We start from the raw sequence: 22063 nt of genomic DNA on the forward strand, positions 1-22063 counted from the left end.
AGCCTACGAGCACCACACTAGCACCAAACTATCCAGTTTTCTATCATGATTCTGAAGTCCCTTCTCAAGTCCTGTCTCCCTTCTACCCCAGGCAAGATATTTCGCTTCCCTACTTTTCCAAGTCTGTTCTTTTAGGCGTGTTAATGACTTCAAGCTCATAAGATCACTACATAGAAGGAGACAGCCAGCTCTCTTCCTGTGGTTCTTGGAAAGACTTCCACAAACAAAAGGTCAGTGTGACCCAGGCCTATGGGAGTGCAAAATGTTTTAAATATTGCAGATCACCCTGTCTAGTAGAGTTGAGCCATCAAGGTACTAAGTGCTTTAAAAATATGCAAGGAGAGCTACAACTGCAAAGAGCTTGCAACATGAAGTTGACTTGTGCTTACTTTATACTGTAAGTCTTCTTCCCGATTTTGCCTTGAAATTTTGCTGCAAACAATATCCACCTCTATTTAAAAAGTCACAACATTTTGTCACTTACTACTGCAATTACAGTGATGTAATTTTCACAGGAAGGTGGTATTTAGAGGAGCTAATACCACATCACAGTGAACATGAGAAAAACGATTGGAAGCACAGAAAAAGTGAGATAAAGGACATAAATCCACAAAAAGAAGCAATATGTTGAAATAGGGACTTCGGCAGTGATGTTGGGTGCAGGAGATGGGAAAGATAATCAAAGCCCTTCGACAGATTTCCATTAGTAAAAATATCAACAGCAACTAAGTTCTGGCTACACACAAAAGCAGAACTCCATGTTGGCAGGATGGTCAGGCTGGCACTGCTCCAAAGCCCACGCCTGATCAATGTTCTCTCAGCAGATATTCCAGTTCTGTCTGCAAAGGGGACCAGTGACCTCAACGTGCCAACATGCATCTCTAGAAATAACTTCTACTCAATACACACAAACTAATGTCTTCTCCTCTTGTTCAAAAAAGAAAAGAGCAACTGCACCTCCATCTGCAAAAGGAAGTGTCAGAATGTTCCAGGCTATGATTCCAGCGTGGGAATGTTAATTAAACACAGACTATCCTGCAGTGCAGAATCAGATATTTTAGAAACCTCGAGCTTAAAGGAGTACAAATGAGCCTTTAGAATTAGCTATTTGTTTAATTCCCATTTTCCTTCTCAGTCTACTGTGGTACTACACTGCTAGGAATGACATTTTAAGTATCTAAAACTCACAAATTCCATTTTAGGAGTGAGATGTTCCAAGTTCAACATTTCAGTGCCCAGCATTGCCACATTGGCACTTTGGTGTTGAACTGCCCTGAAAAAGTTCCTATTCATGACTGACCAGCAAACTTGAGAATGAATCAGGAGCCACTAAGTCATTCCAGTGCTTCATACCGAAATAATTTTCCTCCCAGATCACCCTGTTGGTAACTCATCCTCAGTTTTCCCACCATTATCTGTATTTTTCACTAATCATAGTCTTATAGCAGGGCTCCCATGGTCCTACACAGCTGTGTTGCTGCACGAGGAAGCTTCTGGTCCAAACTCAACATTTTTACCTTTGGATCTCTTGTCAGCAGCTTGAATGCTTGGTACACTTGTGCTTCTTTCACACCTCCACCAAGATCCAAGAAGTTGGCTGGCTTTCCACCATTCAGGGATATTATATCACATGTTGCCATGGCAAGTCCAGCTCCATTGACTGTAATTGTAAACATCAAGTGCTTATTTTTCCCATGAAAGTACATAAGATTTGTGAAAAGGCTTAAAATGTGTCAGCACAACCACATACCACGGCTCAAAATGTTACATATCTATTTCTAAATATATCAGTACCTATCCAAGGATATCTTACACAACAAATAATTAAAAATCTGGTGCAAACACACCAACACTTAGGTTTCTTTAGGACTTAGATATGCACCTGCCCCTAAGCATGTATGAAGACTGGGATGGTAACTGGGAAAAATGCAAAACCTGCTGATTTTATTAAAAATAGAGACATAAAAACTTCTGGGAACAGTGATTGCATCATGAGACGTGAAGGATAAATTGACTCCTTAAGCTCCCCTCCCAATACTCTGATAGCAGCAGATGATGCTTTATATTAGTGTAACACAGACAACTCAGTTTTGGGGACAGATCTCAGACTGCCTATTATTTTGCATTTGCACCAGTCTAGAAGCATTACCATGGGCACGAACATCCTCTAAACTAGGAAAAGTAGATGAGAATTTTGTGTGCCCAGTAAGTTGTTCCTGCTGGACAAAGGCTCCCCAGTCACTTGGAATTCAAGAGCAATACCAAATACAAAAAAAATTCCATAGCGTTGCCAATTGCTGTTTGGGTTTTGGGGTCTTTTGGTTGGTTTTGTTTTGTTTTGCTTTAAATTGAGATTAAAGTCTCACTGTGACTTACTGAATCAACTGCAACACATTGCTAGAATCTTCTAGATTTGTGATTAGAGCACATATCTGAGCTATGTAAATGCATTTTCTCACCAAGCTGAGAAAAAATGTCTAATTCAATTAGATTAATAATAAAATGTTGTACTGGCTAAAAGAATTTCTAAAAAATAAAAATTGTGTAGAGTATAGCAGACTTTTTTACTTATCTCTTCTAAACAGCAGAGTAATTTCTGTTCTAAGGAACTTCAGGAAATAAAAAATTGTCATCTTCCTTTTAATAGCAAACAGATTCTTTAGCAGCTTTTCTTAAAAAGAAATGGAGTTCACTATTCAATTTTAAGTGGGAATGTCATGTTTATACACACATACTTTTGCAGTGTCTTAAGTACCACAATCTCATTTTTGAAAATTAATGATTGATTCTTGATGACTTTTCTTGTTTTAATTACTCAAAAGATCAATTGCATCAGCTTAAAAATTCAGGCTTCTTCTTCAGCCTGACACCACTCATGTCCTGCCCGTCTGCTGTGGCCATCCTCACAGTTACAACACAATTTTAGCTTCATTCCTGCAAGAACTTGGGGAAGGACAGACAACCTCAGAAAAACAGACTGAAATACTGTCAAGGGTGGACTGAATGTCAGAACGTAAACAAAGTTTATACATTGAACAAATATGAATTTGTCTTCAAATGTCTTTTGGATGTATTTGTTCTTACCAAAGCAAGCAATGTTTCCATCCAGTCCTATATATTTCAAATCATATTTGGCAGCTTCGTTCTCTATGGGCTCATTCTCAGACTTGTCATCCATGGCAAATATTTCTTTCTGTCTGAATTCTGCATTGTCATCAAAGTTTATCTTGGCATCAAAGCAAACAACTACAGGAGAAAATAAAACAACATGCAGGCACTTAGAGTTTACAGTTAGTCAGAGCTTCTGAAATATTATGGCTACTGCAGCAGGGAGGGGGAGAAGGTTCTTTGGGAATGATGGTGCCTCCAGCATACGATCAGCTGAAGTTCATTGAATCCAGCAGAAAAGGGCAGGTTTCCCTTAAATTCTCTACTGAGAACACATTATTTCATTAAAGATCTCAAACAAGATGAAGCCAACATATGTTAAAAATGACCAAAAGACTACTTTTAAATCATGAAAGTTTAAAAAGTAAATACAAAACTTCTCATCAATATCAACATCCACTATGGTTGTAAAAACAAATCAAGACATAGCTAAACCTGACTATATTAAGTAATAGATAAAAGTCTGGCTAACAGCTGGAATATTCACATTAACACACCAGTAACAGAAATGCCTGTAGAGTCTTATTTGCCATTTACTGACTCATTATTTCTATGGGTTTGCATAAGCAAACACCTCATTAGATTAAAATGTTGTAAGTAAATGTAAGACTACGTATTTATCATATTACTATTTAAGTCATTTCACTTGTACGATATCCAAATTAAAATTACTCACTTAAGTATAATTGATTTGTCAAGGCAAACCAATCAGATTTAAGTGCCTTTAAATGCTGCATCCAATAGTTTTTCTATCTGCTGGGTTTTTATTCATATTGCCATTGAAACACGCAGATGGTACATGTGCACGTGTTCATGAGCACTGTACACATCTGGAGGTCAATTACAATTAAAAAGATAATTTTAGTCTTTCAAAACATTTACACAAATAGGAGAGTTGTAACTCTATGTCTTGATTTTTACTGGGTTTTCTTGTTTTGTTTTTTTTTCGATGTTGATGTGGTTTTGGTTTTTATTTTTTTAATCTCTGACTTGTAACTGATAGCAGATTAAATGAAAACAGTATCAAACTTCATTTCAGTGATTGCAGTTTCAGACAACTGTTCTTAAGTGTGTATAACAAATCTCGTGGAAGAGTCTAGATCTCACCTGGTCAACCATCATGTGGGTATGTGCCAAAAGCAGAAATACCTGTAGTTCATCATATGCTTCTACTTTACTAGAGCTGCTTTAATTTTATTTTTTTTAGCAATGAACTAAGACTATTTTTTTCTTCAAGCTTTCAGCTCCTTAAATTGCAAAAACAACTGAAAGCTAGAGTACAACTGCAGTTTCAGAGCTCTGTTTACACACGAACATCCTCTATGTCACATTAATAGAAACTCATTTCTACAGAACACTCATCTTTAACAGAGGCCACGCTGTACGAAGTAGCTGCAAAAACATGTATTAATATTTATCAAACCATTTTCACCATCAAAAGCACATTGTTACATGAATGATGGATTATACAAATGGATTTTTCTTCTAAACAAATATCAAAGAAAGCTCCAACAGTTATATTCATGAAGTACTTGTGTTGTTATTGCTAGTGGTGTAGGATTTTTGTCATCCACTAATTCAACAGTTTACACTGAGAGCAAACAAAACAAAACAAAAAAAACCAAAAATGGGCATAACAGGAATCTGACCCACTACTGTTGACAAACAATTTGCTACAAAATTAAACAAAATACATAAAACAATGTATCTCCTAATGGAAATTCACACAAGTGAAAAACACAAAACACAGCAAGAAATAAATCCATCTTATCCATTACTTTGACAGGAATAATGGTCTTCATACAGAGACTTGTATTTTATCATTAGAAATAACTGTATTAAGCTACTCAAATGTTCTTCCATTTGTTTCATCTTTATTCTTCTTAAAGACATTTCAGATGGAGAAACTGCTAGCAAAAAAGAAATAAGCACAGGAAGACTCCTGTGCATGTCTGCTGGTAAGATGGCTTTCACAGCTTGAAACCCACTCTGTTTCTGCTCCTCAGCTTCCTGGATGCAAAACACATACGGAAAAACCTCGGAGAAAAGAGCATAAAAACTCCTACCATCCCTCAAATTAAGCCCTTCTCACTAAATATGCACAGCCACTCCAGAAAAGCCAACTTGGTAACTTATCCAAATAATAATTTCCACACAGACACCTCATAGTGCTCCATCAAGGATGCAAAGTTAGTACCACCATGGTTCTTTAGGACCTCTAAGGACCGCATTTGGTTTCCTCTCATTTCAAACTATCCTCTCCTTCACTTGCCCCTACTTGTCTACCAATTTCCCCTCTCGGTACCCACCAAATATGTCTCCAGCACCTCAGTGATGCCCCTGTTGTGTTACCTGTCAGTGCTGCCTCTTCCAGTCTCACTTCATCCTCAGTGTCCACTCACCAACACCCAAGACATACTTTAAGGTCTTCTTCTTGGCTGGGGGGAAGTAAGGACTGAACTGGGGTTCTGTCCCTTGCTCTGACAAAATAACAGAACAGCAAAGTGCTTCTCTCCCAGTCACCCAAGCTAGTCTTGAGCCAGTGAGTGTGAACACCAGGGCAGCCTGATCCTGGCACAAAGAGCTCACCTCAAGCTTGTTTCTCTGCCTGACTTTAGACAATTGTCATAGACTATGTCCCAATTTCTGCCAACTGACCAAGCAGAAGGACTCCTGGGTGCCTTCCATACTGCCCTGTAGTGTTAAGGTACCTTGGTCAACTATTCTGTTACAAAAATGATTCCAGCAAGTTTTGAGAAAGGAAATTTTGCTTTTATAGTATCAGTGGTCTTGAACCAACAAAACACACCTGGTGAGTCTATCAGTTAGGAGACAGACATACCAATGGATTTGTTTTGAGATTAACATCATAATCTGCAGGAAAGTTCCAGCAGCTCTCATTGCACCTATTTGAGAGATCCCATTCATTTTCAAAAGGTCACAAGTGTCATGTACTTCACGTTTCCAGACTGGGAAAAAATCCAGGCTGTTCCTTTCACAAGGTCCTATTTCACTGTTGGGCTTTCACTTCACTGTGCAACAGAAAGTGAAAAGGTCCTTCTCACCTCATTTCCAACTGATTTCAATGGATCTATTTAAACAGAGGGGGAAAAGAGCAGTCTGATGGGTTCTGGAAGCAAATTTTCCATTTAAAATTGAGCTCATCAGAACAACTCAGGTCAACAGCAGGGCTTTGTGTTCCTCTCCCCAATATACATTTCACAAATTGCATAAGAACCAACAAACCCAGAACTAGCTGCTAAGAACTTGACTTGTATTTATGAAGCTGAGTGAGGTTTGCAATGCAGAAACTGTTGATTCAATGTGTATGTTATTATGGTACCTCAAATGAACTGGAAAACTGAGCACACAGTGCTGTGAATGATCCTCAAATAAAAGGAGTTTTGGTGGAAATCATTCCATGAGGAAAACTCTGTGCACAGACCTGAAGGATTCTGGTGTCAAGAACACCAAAAAACTCCCCAAACCAAACAGGAATTTGAAGAAAGTCTGTTATTAAAGAAGAATTCATGCCTTTAAGCCGTAAATATGTTCTTCTAGCTTAGTTTAACCTGAAAACAGCTTATTACGTAAAAAAAGACCTGCCAACATATTTGATCATTTCTGTCACTGTCTCTGAATTATTGTGACACACTTCAATATTCCTCTTTTTTTTTTAAATGTCACTTTACAATAGGGCATTTAAGTGTCCCAGAGTCTATTTTATAACAAAGAGCACCATCTTCTAAGATGCATTAATAAAGCTGGGTAGGGCAGGATTTGTTTTCCACCTTTTAGTGCTTTTCAGATTCTCTGGTAGCCCTTTTGCAAGTGAAACAGCGAGGTGGTAACTGTGATCCACCTGGATCAGACCTATTCTACTTCAATATACCACAGACACACTGAAATAGTTCCTCCCCTCCTCACCTCTGTCCAAGTTAATTGGACAAAAAGGACAAATGGAAGGAAAGGTTTCAGCTGGAAGACCAACTACGAAGTGAAAGCTAATCCAGCTCCTCATTTTTACCCTGTCCCTCAGTCCTGTAGTCATGGTGAAAGCAGACCAGTGACCCTTTTTCTTCCCAAAGGGTGTAGCCAAGTGTCAGTTCCAGCTGAAATTTGTCCTGTGCTCTAATTGGCTGCAGAGTCATGCACTTAAAATCTTAAATTACCCATATATACAGGAATATAAATGAACAAGTTTCTCCGCACACACTCTCAGTAATTCCAGCAGCATTAACACCCCCCCAAACAAAACCACTAAACAAAAAATACCCAAAACAAACCCAAGAAAAACCTCAACTTTGTACAAGAGCAGAAGAGCAGGAAACGTTGCTGTTTCTCACCAAGCAGAACGTGTTGAAGCCAATACTTCCAGTATTTGGATGAAACAACAAAAGGTATTGAAATATAAAATCTGCCATGGGAGTATTTATGAATGTTGCTTAAATTACATTACAAAATGAAATTAATGCAAAGCTGCTGCTACATCCTTCTATGCAATTTAATTTATAGTTTGCATAAATAAAGAACACTAATGCATTCATTTGTTTCCTTCAATTTCTTACCTTGCCCTTCTGGAGTTTCACCAAAGGGATTCACTTCAACCTGAGTGGCATCAATTTTCAAGAAAAGATTATACAGCTTCTTAATTTGATCTGCTGCCTAAATTTGATCAAACGATTTACAATTACCACACAGAAAAATAAAAGTAAATGTTTTCAAGGCAAAGGTAAACCATTATAGATTATTTTTAATGCACTAAATTGCAAACTAGCTCTAGATAATTACTGCTTTTATTTCTGTTTTCTTAACCATATTCATTGTCTCTTAAATAGGTATAATGTAGCATTATGATACTGCATAACACTTAGTAAATGTGCATTTAAAGACTACATGAACTGGAGACTTTCTACAAAATAAACATTACAATTACTATGACAAGTTTAATTTGGAAAGTGACTGTTGGGCACTAACAAAATGATGTATTCTCCAGTATGCTGAGATCTGAGTTGAATTCACGTTAATCAGTCTACATTCAGAAACCACAAAGCAGTATGTGCACATTAGTGACTTAGGGAAAAAAATACCTATTTCTCCTTCCTACATCAGTCTGCAATGTTTTCTTGAAGAACTTATATCCAAAGCATGCTTGTTTACTCGTTACTTGTTTCCTATCCTCCCTCACCATCTATCTCAGTGCCCAGTTGTGTGGCCAAAACTGACAACCAACTGCCAAATCTTTTGTTCTTATAACATTCTTCCACTAATAGAACAACTCGAAAACAGCAACACGAGCACGCATAAAAAACCCCTTTGGTTCATTACACACTGACAACCTATTAGCTGAAATAAGTTTTCAGATGAAGTGCACTAATAAAGAACCACTCAAATTTGTCCCCTCATTACTGATCAGCTAACTGAAGCACACAATCCAAAAATTTGGAACCTCTCCTAATAAGTGAATTAGAATAAAAAACCCAGAAGTCAGTTTTCTCCTACAATGTCAGTCATAGGAAAGAAAAAATTACAACTGGAAAGACTCAAAACCAAACCCAGTTTTGCCCAGAGGGGTTGTGGACTCTATCCCTGGAAGTGTTGAAGGCCAGACTGGATGGGGCTTTGAGCAACGTGGTCTAGTGGAAGGTGTCCCTGCCCATGGCAGGGGGGTTGGAAGAAAATGATCTTTAAGGTCTCTTCCAACCCAAACCATTCTGTGATTCTATGATAAGAGACTTTAAAGAGTCACAGTTGGGAAGCAGCATACAAATTGCTCTGGAAGCCTTCCCTGCTCAAAATTTACCAGTTGAAGCATTCTCAGTGGTTTTGACTTTAAAAAAAATGATCAGTTATAAATCTGCAGCAGTTTCCTTGGCACAAACACTGGGGTGGACACACTGCCCCAATACCACAAACAATACCACACTGTGTAAGCAGTGACACTGGGGAGGAAGCTCCACCCTGCAACCCCCATTGACTCTGGGCAACCTGAAAAGCTGTTATTGCCACAGGAATCTGTTTTATTTTTACCAGACCACCAAAATCACTTCACTTTTATTAAAGGCTGCTTCATCTTTCAGCACCTCTCTGAATCAGGCAGCTTAATGTCAACACTTCTCTTTCTCAAGGTCTACAAGTGCTGAGCCTCTTCAAGGCAAAGCATAAAATCCCAACTTAGAACTAGTGAATATATAAGTAAATACCAGGATTTGTCTGAATAAAAGCTGTGCCCCTATGCCTCAGTAAATTCCTTTGAGTTGGCAGCATAAAGAAAGAAATGCATTCCTGCAGCATTATTTAAATGTGTTATTTAAAAGTCCATATATTGCTGTTAATTATTAAGTACCAGAACTCTTCAAGGGTTGAAAGGTTCCACATAATCATTCTTCCTCATTAGATATACAGCTAAATCTTCAAATGTGTGTTAATCAACCCAATGATTATGCATTTGTTAATTGCATGTTGGGATAGAAAATAATTAAAACTGCTGAATTAAAAATAAAGGAGTTCTAAAAAAATGACAGTTTGATAGTACAGAAACAAAACCACGCCAAAGTAGATTAAATGAGCTCTCTTCTCTGCAAAATGCTTCATACAGGCAAAAATATATATTCAATATATTTATGTAGAAAAGAGATACTGAAAAGACAACAAGCTGGCAGCCTTTTGGTTTTGAGTTGAAGGTTAAAAAAAAATTTAAAAGGCTTTGGTTACACAGCCAGATACACTTTTACTTCTCTATATAAAGGGCCAATTTTCAAAAAAAGCTCTACTCATGTCATTCCCTGAGCTCCAGTGGAATTCCAATGAAAGCAAAAGAATCCCACGTGGTGTAACAGCCTGTTGTCATCAATTGCTTTGAAGAGTAGGGATTCTCACTTCAAAACAATAAGGACCTTATTCAAACTGCCTAATGCCTGATGACAATTATATAGGTGCAATTTAGCATTTCGAGTGTCAAAATGATCCTGATTTAATGAACACTTGGCCTTTCTTGCCTATTGGAAAGCATTTAATGTATAGCTGGGCTAAAAAGTCTTCAGTCTAAACCAAGGGAGTAGAGCCAAGTTACCTGCTGTTGCAAAGGTCCTTGGAATCCCAAATTTTTTGCCATCTGCAAAGCCTGACGATCCTTTATGCCCTCAAAAATATCTATTTCCTCCTGCAACAATAACATGCATAAATACAACTAAATATTCAATCTGAATGGAGATTTAAAACTTCAAAAGGAAAACACTTAGTATACATTTGCAAATTAGTAATTAAAGCCTGGCTGTTTGCCAAGGCTCCCTGAGACTGTGGCAGCTGCCTATAGGGGATGTTATAATTACCACACCGACTATGAAACGGTCCTTCCAAAAAACATATAATTCTTCAGGGTGGCACACTGACAAGACAATGTGACACAAGTTTTCACTTTTAATTACTGTACAGATGGCGTTGACGAATATTTAGTCTGTTAATTTTTATGACATATTCTGGAATATTTTCAAGGCAATGAGTGTCACTGCCCAGTAACACTGTGAAGTTTATATAATTTGAAAATGCACATTAAATATTTTTACAATTTTTTGAATAATTACACTTGATTGTATCAATTATTTTCTCAGCTGAATAGCTTGTCTATTCATTATCTTGCCACAGTAACATAAAAAATACTTAAATGCAGTCGTCGTTAAAAAAGTAATTACAACAGTTGTATTTCAGATGCAAAAGTCTTGCAGGTACAAAGAAATAATTAACAACTCTGTCAATTAGAGAAAAACAGCCACTGAAGCAATAACTATATTGGCACCAACCTACTTGTGAAAAAACTGTGTACCTTCCTGAGAGCAAAAGTCACTCATAAAACATTTCAGATATAAAGTTTAACGTATCACATAACAACCAGATTTAAGCTCTTTTTCTAATTGAGTTGGAGACACAAACACTAATAAAATCAGATGTTAAACATGCTTCATCTACCAGATAACAAGTTTGATCCTGTATTCGATGAAACACAACTTTTATGGTTTTTACTGTCTTCTTTCCATAAGTGGAAGAATTAAAATTGGAAAGAGAAAGAGGGAAAAATATTCTTTTGGATAACTGACATGGAAAATTTTTAGTGTAAAACATCATTTCAATACCTTAAAGATAAGTTCTGGGCTAGTTACTGCAACTTCTTCTATGTCCACACCACCCTGGGGACTGCCAACCATGACAGGTCCATTGCAGGCTCTGTCCATCAGAATTGCAAAGTAGGTTTCCCTGGAAATATCCAGTGCTTCTGCAACCATCACCTAAAAGTGAATACAGGGAAGAAAAGAAAACATCAACGCTTCTGATGGGTCCTTCTGCACTGCCTTAAAATGCAGCAGTTTGACACTTGCTGTCCTGAAAAGAAACGTTTGTTTTCAAGGTTTCTACAAGGTATTACAACTCAGCCACCTTTTTCCCCAAGAAATCCTCTCTCCCTAAATAAGACACTCCTCTGGTGCTGCTGTTCTCACTGGGGCATGCAGCAAGCAGTGTAAATGTAATTGTTGGGGTTTTTCCAAGAAAAGAATCAGAGCTGCTGCTGAGCCCATAAGGTAGACATATTAAATTATTACATTACTCTATATTACACTCTTATTCCCAAAAAGCACTTTAATGTGCTGCCTCAAGAAAAACTTGACTCACACGGGACTCAGTTTGCAAATCACATGGATGTAAGGGTGGGCACATTGGCCTTCAGCTGCACCTCACCAGTAGCACTGCTCCTCACCAGTAAATCCTCAGGCTTAAGTTCTCTCCCTCATTCTGACAGAAGACCACCTAACCCTTAAAATCCTGAATTCTTGCCCTAAGTATTTCCTAAGAAAATGGGTTTACAGATAATTCTGCCATCCAGTTTCTTACTTTCAACTTAGAGAGCCAAGCAGACGTGTGTCCTTCAGATGCTGGCACAATCTAGAAACATAGAAATTTGTTTTTCCAAAATGCTGCTAGTTTCTATTTATTATATATAAGCTACAGAGCCCTTTTGTACCAGTATCTGACAGATACCTCAGCACACAACAAAACAGATGATTCAAATCCTATGTGTTTGGAATCTACAAGTACTCACATTAAAATTGGGGGAAATTGGCCCATATAAAGTCTTTGCCAAAATTTTTTCACTCCTCGCAAAAAAATTACAAAGTCCTTGCCATGTCAGTATTGCAATAACTATAACTTCCTCTTCATCTGAACTGTCAATTTTTTCAACAGTTTAACAATAGCCAATGAAGCAATTTCAGAGATTAAGTAGTTATACACCTGGTCAAGGACTCACAAACTATGTTTCGATATAAGAATACTAAATTCCCCCAGTTATTCTTCATTTTAAGGAAAAAATCTGCATATGACCATTATTAATTCTTCCTTGTGTTCATAACAGGTGCCATAATCTCAGGTGCAAAGACTGCAGTTCTGCAGATTACATTTTTGCTTTTCAACCTGGAAGTGAATCAGCCACCTCTGCTTTAATCAGCATTACAGCTTCTTCTGATGATCATCAAATATATTTTTCCTTAACAGAGCTACTATTTCCCATCTTTCAATGGAACTGGTAAAAATTAGGAAAATCACTTCCCTAATATTAATATAATTAGGAAGGATTAAGTGGCAACATCTTTCTGACATGGTCTGTTTATGAAGTGACAGTTTTGAACAACGATCATAGACAAAGATCCTCACTGAATGAAACATCAGGTGAAATTCATTCTAACAGTCAGCAGATCTGAGACCTGCAGCCTTAAAACTCTGCCTGCCTGGCAAGAGGTGTTCCTTCAAATGAGTATTCCTGGGGTTTTCATAGTTCAAGGGCTATAAACAAGAAAGATGCACTATGATTTCACCCAAGTTGTTTTTTTGACATTCTATTCCAGTGTACATAAGAAGGAATGTACGTACCTTCTGCCAGGCTGTGTGTTATTAGGGAACAGGGGGAAAAAAAGTAAGAGACAAGGAATTAAATAAAGCCCTCTGTGCTCGGAATGGAAGGAAAGATGAAATTTCTTTATGGTTTTTTTGACTTGGAAGAAACTTGCTTTATAGTAATTTTGTTTCCTTCTACTTTTACCTCACTTTATTCATACAACAAAGAGGGATGTAAAGGAATAGTTCAAATAAGCGACTGTTCAAAAGGAAACTAAAGAAAACTAGGGTGAAGGAGAGAAGTAAAAATGCAGAAAACTACTGTTCTACTTAAAAGCATCTGCCTATTTTAGATTACTACAGAGGGATGCTAAAAGCCAACTTCAGAGACACAGCTTGGCTACCTGCCAAGATTTGTCAAATTAACAAGCAAAGACAGGGAAAGCATCCTTGATTTGCTACTATTTTTACCTGCATCCATGTTTTCACCTTCTGACATATCCTGCATCAATGTCTCTGAAAAATGTGAGTGAGTTGCTTTAGACATAGGTCAAATAAAACCAAGTGGTCCTCCTGGGTCTGGTTGGAGCAGCTCAGCTTCCACAGAGCTCAGGGTCAGGGCCAGACTTAGGATGGAAGTGCACTCAATGAGTCTTGAGGAATACATATGCAGGCACAGCAGGTGGGACTTACATTATTAAATCAGGTATCTTCAACTGCTACTTCCAACTGGAGTGATTGTCCTCACTGTTGCTAATTAACCACATCATCGTCAGATACTTCTCTGTCTTAATTCACAAAATTATTGAGAATCTAATTTGTAGGCAACCTCAGAGCAAAAATTGTCAGACTGTACAATATCTCTCATTTCTACCAAAAAAAACCAACTTTCCTCCACCATCCTCCCTGTTTGCTGCAGAGCAAAGTCAGGGAAATCAGTGTTCAAGGTCTTCAAATATTATTGAAGTCTACCCATCATTCACACAACAAAACTAATGCAAACACATTAATGAACAGTTAAGAGTAATGAAATTGAATCTACAGATTGTTGACTCTTAGTCTGTTTTGCTTTTGATAAAGAATGTGAAGCATCATTATCTGTTTGCCACATCACGTTTATATTTAAAATGTCTTGGGGAAAAATCAGCTTTCATTAAAACTTCCTGACAACTTCCAGCTTTGCTTCTCAATAACACATCATTACCTAAAAGTTTAAGTCACACATCTAATTTCATAAGGGTAACTGTAACAGCTTTTTTTATGCAGAATCAAATATGCAAAATGTTCATTCTGTTATTGCTTGGAGAGAAAACACAGGTAGCGAATTCTCAGGTTGTCACGATAAGAGAAGACTGCCTTCTCAGATAACCACGCTCTCCAAATTCCAAGCTGCCATAAGAGGATTTTATGTAAACTCACAAAACAGCTTCCAAGTTATGAGGGATCTGAGGAGACTGCTGTTTATTTGAGAAACATCAATCTGAAGAGGCACAAACACACTTTAAATTCTGTAGCAGGTGCACAAATTGAGAAAGAAAGCTGAAAACGCCATTTTCTGCTCCATAATTATTCTAATTGTAGAAAATTTCTATCTTTTATTCCTTCCTTACAAATACATGTAAAAGGTACGTGACTTCCATTCCCTCACTTGACACTAGCTCGTTGATTGCCTCACAGAAAGTGACATAATAACTATTTTCCTTCTGAAAATCCATTATTACCTAATTTTTTTAAAACATACGAGTGTTTTAAAATACTCAAACTTTCCAGAACACCAAGTTTAAACCCCACAAAACCTAAAACCATGCTTTTACTTTCCATTTTGAACAGCAATTTTCTTTAAGTACATGTACACACAAACTCTTACACACACACACAGAAAGCACATGCCTTGAAAAAGAACAAAAATGCCAGTTATTACTTCTCAACTTCACCCCTGCTCTTAGCAAGCTCAAAGAGTCTGCCTGGCATTTTCTGTGCACTAAGTTTCCACTGCATTAAACGATATCTTATACATAGCTAAACTTATATTTTTAATCCCATTACTGTAGTTTCTCCCCTGATTAAAATTTCAGCATTTGACATTGTAGTCCTGATGCTACAAACCTGAATGCCTCAACCCCTTTAATCACCTTGAAGATCCCTAAACTAACTTTGTGAAAGATAAATGCTTTTAAAAGACACAGTTTTGCTCAGAAATACCTTTTGATGACCTAGGTGCATAATTTGAAATACACTTTCTTAGCTATCTAATAGGCATAACAGAGGACAAACTGCTACACAGTGAATTAATTTAAAGCAGGATATATGCCCTTACCATAAATTACCAAGAATCAAGATCTCAACATCAGAAATATAAAACATGCTATTTAAAAGTCAACATACTTTTGAAAGCCAACTCTACAATCAGAATGGAAGTCTATGTCAGTAGATGATCAACTTCTCCCAACGAAAAGCATCACACTGGTTTTTCATGGGTCAATATTAAGATACTTGCAAGCTGTGTCCTGAAAGGTTCCCATGTAACTCTACAGTGAAGGAAAAACACACAGTCTATCAAGGCTATACCCAATCCTGAACCACCAAAATAAATTCAGCAGTGCCAACTTCACCTCTGCCCCAGCTGCTTCCTGTTGGCCATTGTTTATTCATACAAACAACGTGTGGATGGGGAGGAAAGGAATCACAGGTTAAATCTTCTATAGCTACTCTATACAAGTCATCTTAACAAAAATCCTTTGAATAATCCATGTAAAAAAACCCAACACCCACACCCTTCTTTCATTTCTATCCATTTCAAACGAAAATTAGAAGTTTCTTTTTCAGAACTGAATCTGTAACTGATGCTTGCACTCTGACAAAAGAGTGGAATTTCTATATTGATGCATTCAAGGTAGGTCAACTGGGGAAAAGAATAAAACCTAAGAATTTAGAAAAGAAAGCTGCTTTTACAATATTAATTTTTCCAAGCAGAGTGCCTAAATATGGGAAAGGGATATCCCTTTTACACCCTTAGTATTATCAGGATCTCCAACAGACATGCCTTAATGGTAATGCTGGTCCTCCTTTTGAATACATAGTATTTCTTTTTAACAGTAACTATGAGGAGTGATAGTAGTCTGCTCTCCGTGCTCCCCAAGAGAAGAACTGCCTGAACACCTTCCTCCAGCCCTCACTAGGCAGGATCTTTCCAGACAGGTGCTCCCCTTCTATGCCAATACACCAACCCGTTCTCAGGATATGAAATGTGAACTGCAGTTCCTTTCAATTCATGCCAAATTATTTTCTGGCATCAGATATACACACCTATATGAGGATTCCTGCTCAGTAAAACAAAGCAAGAGACAAAACCACATAGAGCAGAAAGGCAATTGCTAGGATTTCCTGACTGATGGAATTTAAATAAAGTGAAGGAGAATCTTGCTGAAGGGCTATCTGGGCTTCTCTTATTTAGGCCAATAAGAGCAATTCATTTATGCTGAAGTGAACCTTGGCACCTGGCAGTAGGCACCATCATAGGAAGATGAACTCTCACACATCAGCTGAACCACTGCCCTGACCACATTTTACTCTGTATCTGCAACAAGTTGGAAGAATGTCCTGCTAGACACTTTTTAAAAATTGCAAACCCTTCAATACTTAAAGGGGGCTTGCAAGAAAGATGGGGACAAACTTTTTAATAGGGCCTGCTGCAATAGGTCAAGATGGTTTTAAACTAAAAGAAGGTAGATTTTTTTACAGTGAAGGTGATGAGGCCCTGGCACAGGCTGCCCAGAGAAGTGGTAGATGCTCCATCCCTGGAAACGTTCAAGGCCAGGTTGGATGGGGCTCTGAACAACCTGATCTAGTTGAAGATGCCCCTTCTCACTGCAGGGGAGTTGGACCAGATGAACTTTAAAGATCCCTTCCAACCCAAACCACTGTGTTATTCTGTGAAAGTCACCTATCACCTTACTAACAGTTGCCCAGACCTGAGGGTGCATGAAATACAGATAATATTATTACTAGAGGTAATCATGGATATATTACTTCTGTAAGCAGAATGTCAATAAGCATGTACAGTTAATTCTAAGTGCAGTTATTTTAGCATTTAGTATGTTTTTGATGAAGGATGAGCCTATGACAAGGGATTCCCTTTGACATAGGCAGCAGAAATTAATATATTTTTCCACCACTAGGTGTGCCAAAATTGATAAACAAAATACATACACACAGAGAAAGAAAAAGTAAGATTTTCTTTTTTTTCATCAATTAGATGTAATAAATGAGGAATTGGAGAAGAAACAAACAACAAAAAAAAAACCCAAACCCCTACATCATACTCCCCAGCTTATTAATGCAAAATTGCACCTGAACACAGTTTTCAACTTTCAAGAGGCCAAAATTTTACCTTTTTAACTGTCACACCATCCTTTGGAGTTTGTTTTGTTGACAGATTGTACCCAATCATCTGTTTAGCCAGCTGTTCAACAGTCTTAGGGCTACAAACAAAGGAAAAATGTTAGTTTATTGAAAGATACTAAAAGAAACAGTCCACAGCTATTGTAAACAGTTTAAATATTATAGAAAATGTAACTTATTTATGCTTTTTCAATTTTAAAGACTTACTCTTTAGTTAGATGAACTCCTCCTCTCAATCCACTATTGAAAATACCTTTTCCTCTCCCTCCAGCCAGAATCTGTGCCTTCAGAACAATTTCCTTTGCCTCTGTAAAAGAAAAACACATTTCTATTCCATGCAGTGCCATTTATTGAGCTTATTAACCCAAGTTTAAAAAGCACTTCCAGGTTGGACTATTTTAAAACAACAAGAAGTTGTTCATAAATAGCGAGCAATAAATCAAGTGTCAATTCAGCATTTTTATAAAGCAACCTTGCAAAAAAAAGAAGTGCTCAAGGAAGTTAAGGAATTAAATGTATAAATATGCCATTCTATGGATCAGAATCATGCTGTTAATGCTACACAGCTTGCACAACAAACCATAACCTGCACAGTGCAATGGATTATATTCTGGCATGGTTTCTAAAACATGAATCAGATCATATTTTGTCCTGAATACACAACAAATGAATGCTCATCAAGGGAAAGAAATTTAATTCCTTGCTCTAAACACATGGAAATGGATGGATGTGGTCCTAAAAGAAGAAATCCCCATCTCCAAAGGGCAGGTAAGTGCAGAGCAAGGGCAGGAGCTGTGAAGACACTTCATCTGTTCCTGAGGCATCACTTGAGTCTTTGGCAATTTGAGTATAACAGTAACTTAGTAACGAGAAAGTGAAGCAAGACACAGTGACAAAAGCAATTGCACCATGTCCTACATTCCACACAGAAGCAATCCTGACATCCTCACAGAGTAAAACAAGGGGAAAAAGGGGACAAGAAAACAAACAACCGAACAAAAGCGTCACTCATGAGCTCTGCAGCTCCACGGATCACAGCAGCCTCCTGAACCATGAACACCTGCCAGGTGTCTGTAAGATGTTTATTAACACCCAGTACTGTCACTTGGCACATTTATCATAATACTGCCAGGTTCTCTGCAAAGTCTGAGATCCCAATATTAACATATCATTAAGTGTGCCTAGGAAAGGCCAACATTGTTATCCTCTCCTGGAGTCTCTGGAAATCTCTGATTTCAGCGATGTTTAGATTAGGTCACACCTTGAATCATATTATTATATCCAAGTATGAAGAAAACATGAGAATTTGTTGTTAATTTGACAAATTTACTGTTTAATTGGCACAGAGGATAAAGATATTTTCATTCAAACAAACACAGGCTTTCCAGGCTGTAAGGACATTTTACAGATTATTAAATATAAGTTGAGAGGTGCAGCAATTTTTGGTGCAGCCCAGCTGACACAGCATCATTTCAAAGTTCCTGTATAATAAATTTCAGCAACTTGGAAAACAGTTGGATAGTAGGATAGAATAAATATTATCAAACAAATATTTTATTTCCTGCATTAGGACAGGAATGATTGTTTTACATAGGTATTGTACTTTAACACATTTATTAATATTATCATCATCATCATTACTATTAACAACACAGGTACTGTTCTAAAAGGTGCCTGTTTTCCTGGTTTCTCAAGGCTAAAATCCCCCCACATGTTTATCCATTCAATAACATTTGACATATATCACTGTGAACCTTAAAAGCATTCTCCTTGAAAGTACTTCATGTATTCCAATATATTCATGTTCTGGGCTCCCTATTACTCATGCCACTGCAGGGCAGATAACAAGGAAATTTAAATGCAACAAAAAGTTTTATATCAAGTGTTTCTGATGCACACGAATTATTAAGATGAATTAAAACTATAAATCACTTTCCAACCTGCAGAAGCAAACTCTAGAATCAAAATAGCTGCTGTGATAAAAAAATCTAAATAACTATTCTTAATAGATTCTGCAAGCATTTAATTAGATCAGTTTTAGCTGCCAACCATCCCAACAACGTGAGCTTTGATTGTCAGTGATAGGTGGTATCAGTTCTGAGAGTGATCATCATCCTCATTCCCAATCAACATGCTCTATGAGCACCGATTATCTCCACTGAAATCCAACAAATGAAGTCAGAGAAAGGAATTAATGTGTACATCTTTGTAATCCACTAGAGGACTATCAAGGCAATACAATAATTTCAGGAAAACAACCCTCAAACCCATAAACAAACGGTTTAGAAAGTGAGTATAACCACGTAAAGATTAGACCTGAAGAACTAATCAATGCAGCAGCTCAGCAGAGCAAGTACAGCAGGTTCTTTGTGCCTTGCGGGAAACCAACAGGAAGCAATTTAACTCCATAATTATTTGCCCAAACTCTGTAAAATGAAGCAAAGCAGCCAGGTCTTATTTTACGGTAACTAGGCTCGATCATTCAGCACTTACCAAGCTGATTCACTACTGAATGTCACCATCTCATTTAAAGAGTTGATTTCTAGAAATGCACACACCAAGTTTTTGTGTTAGATCCTGCCTGAATTCCCAAATTAAGTTAGAAAGACTATCCCAAAAGAAAAATGTGAGTTTAACTGGAATATCTGAAGTAATTCACCTTCACTTTTAGATTTGATATAAATAAGTAAATAAAAAATAATCTAAAAAAAGATACCCAAATTCAGTATGAAACCCATTAAAACCAGAGATGTGTAACTAATTTCCATTAGCACCCTTCCAAACTGTTGTAGTAACATTGCAAAAATGTTTGAGCAGGGCTGTGTAGTTACAAATACAGGATTTGAAGAGAACCAAGCACAAGTAACATGTCTTTACACCACCATAAAATACAGTGCAATGTTTTCAACAGCTTTCGGTCACTGAGGCTTCAACCACTTCTGTGCATTGCACTGACTGACCAGCCTTGTGTAAATTAAAAAACAAAACCCCAAAATAATAAACCAGCCTGCTTCTTGAGTGTGCATATACTTTTTTTGTCATCACAGATTTAAAATTTTCTTTATCATTAAAAACAATACAAAAACCCAACTGCTTTTAAGTGTCACTAATTTAGCAGCAAGTAGCCTCAAACTGCTCCATGCAGATTAATGACACATTGCTGGTAACAGCATGTGTTCTTAACTAATTATAACCTGAATATATTAATATCTCAGACTGAACAGTTTATTCAGTTCAACAGTTTATTATACTGACTCTTGTCTTTGCCTGTTTTACATTATTCTACAGAAAAAGAGAGATGTGCAGGTGTGGTGCTCAGGGACATGGTTTAGTGCTGGACCTGGCACTGTGAGGTTAATGGCTGGACTCAATGATCTTAGAGACCTTTTCCAAGCAAAGTGAATCTATGATATGATGATTTTAGTTCTAAAGAGTCCTTTTAAAAAAAAAAGGAAGAAAAATACAGTGGTCCCTAACTCAGATGCCAATAAATTAGCAAGACCTTTACTCCTCAGAGGAATCCTCAGAATTTAAAATTTCACACTTTTAGCTGGCTCTACATTCCTAAAAAAATTTAATCCAACCACATAGGAAAAAAAAGCTTTCAGTACTTTTTTTCCTGTAACAAATTCAGAAGTTTCAAGAGAACAGAATAGAACATTGAGGGACAAGCAGCCTCTACAGTGCATCCAACAAGACCTCTCCTTCCCTCAGCCAGTGCTGCGAATACAAACGGCAGCGATACTCCTTGCAATTGGAATAAGCTCAGTGCTATAATGAAAGCCTATTTAAAATCAATAAAATCAGTCCTGCTTTTGGGAGCTATGATTACTTTGGTCCACTGGTACTGCTTGCAGCAAAAATGAACAGCTTGTTCTCAGCCCACTGCTGAGTATATTTAACTACTGAATTCTTGATCGTGAAACAATATAGTGAGAAGCAGAGTTCTGCCAGTTATATGCTATGCTAATTTATTACCTGTGAACAACTTTCCATTATTATTGATACGACTGTGTGACTGCAAATTAGGCGTGTTAACAATTACATTAAAATGTGCTGTAGCTTATCAAAAATAAACTGCTGTAAAGAACAGACCATGTACGACTGCACAGCAATAGGTCTCATGCTTGCCTGTTTATGAACAAAAGGTTCTCTACCAGAGAGAGCTCAGGACTACTTTGACAAGGCATCCCACACCACAGAATTAGAGCTTGGGACAAAGGGAGGAGGTCTCACACGAATTCCTAATCACATCTCTGTCTCACCACGAGACTTTCAGCAGTTCGGCTTCTCTGTCTGCAGGGGCTCTGTGTAAATTAATTAGTGTCTGCACATTCTTTAAAAATGCAGAAACTGTTTCAGTATTACATTAGTGTATTTTTACCCCAGTGTAAGGCAACCGAGCACAGAAGGGCTGACTCCAAACTCTGGCAGCAGCAGCAAAGTGTCCCTGGAAAATGCCCTGATTTCTCTCGGAATGAGCTCAGCACACATTTCAAAGGAGATGAGAGCAACCCACTGTCATGGGAGCAGCACAATGAAGACAAACTGAGGACATGTCAAATCAAGGTTTTACAGAAGCTCTGTCTCCTTACTGACCCAAACACTGAGT

At 37.6% G+C, this 22063-nt stretch overlaps 1 protein-coding gene across 2 annotated transcripts in view; it reads right to left on the bottom strand.

Moving 5' to 3' along the window:
* The window catches only part of SUCLG2 (succinate-CoA ligase GDP-forming beta subunit), a 119673-nt gene that overhangs the window by 47984 nt on the left and 49626 nt on the right, over positions 1–22063 (bottom strand). For both annotated transcript variants that reach the window (XM_027700806.1, XM_027700807.1), the window contains 7 exons: positions 17659–17758; positions 17441–17531; positions 11298–11450; positions 10241–10330; positions 7737–7833; positions 3085–3246; positions 1518–1660 (listed from right to left, as the gene is read on the bottom strand). In XM_027700806.1, the coding sequence (XP_027556607.1) occupies positions 1518–1660; positions 3085–3246; positions 7737–7833; positions 10241–10330; positions 11298–11450; positions 17441–17531; positions 17659–17758 (836 nt within the window). The remainder of the gene's footprint in view (positions 1–1517; positions 1661–3084; positions 3247–7736; positions 7834–10240; positions 10331–11297; positions 11451–17440; positions 17532–17658; positions 17759–22063) is intronic.

Source organism: Neopelma chrysocephalum, unplaced genomic scaffold, assembly GCF_003984885.1.
Source record: "Neopelma chrysocephalum unplaced genomic scaffold, ASM398488v2 Primary Assembly neopelma1_147, whole genome shotgun sequence".
NCBI lineage: Eukaryota > Metazoa > Chordata > Aves > Passeriformes > Pipridae > Neopelma > Neopelma chrysocephalum.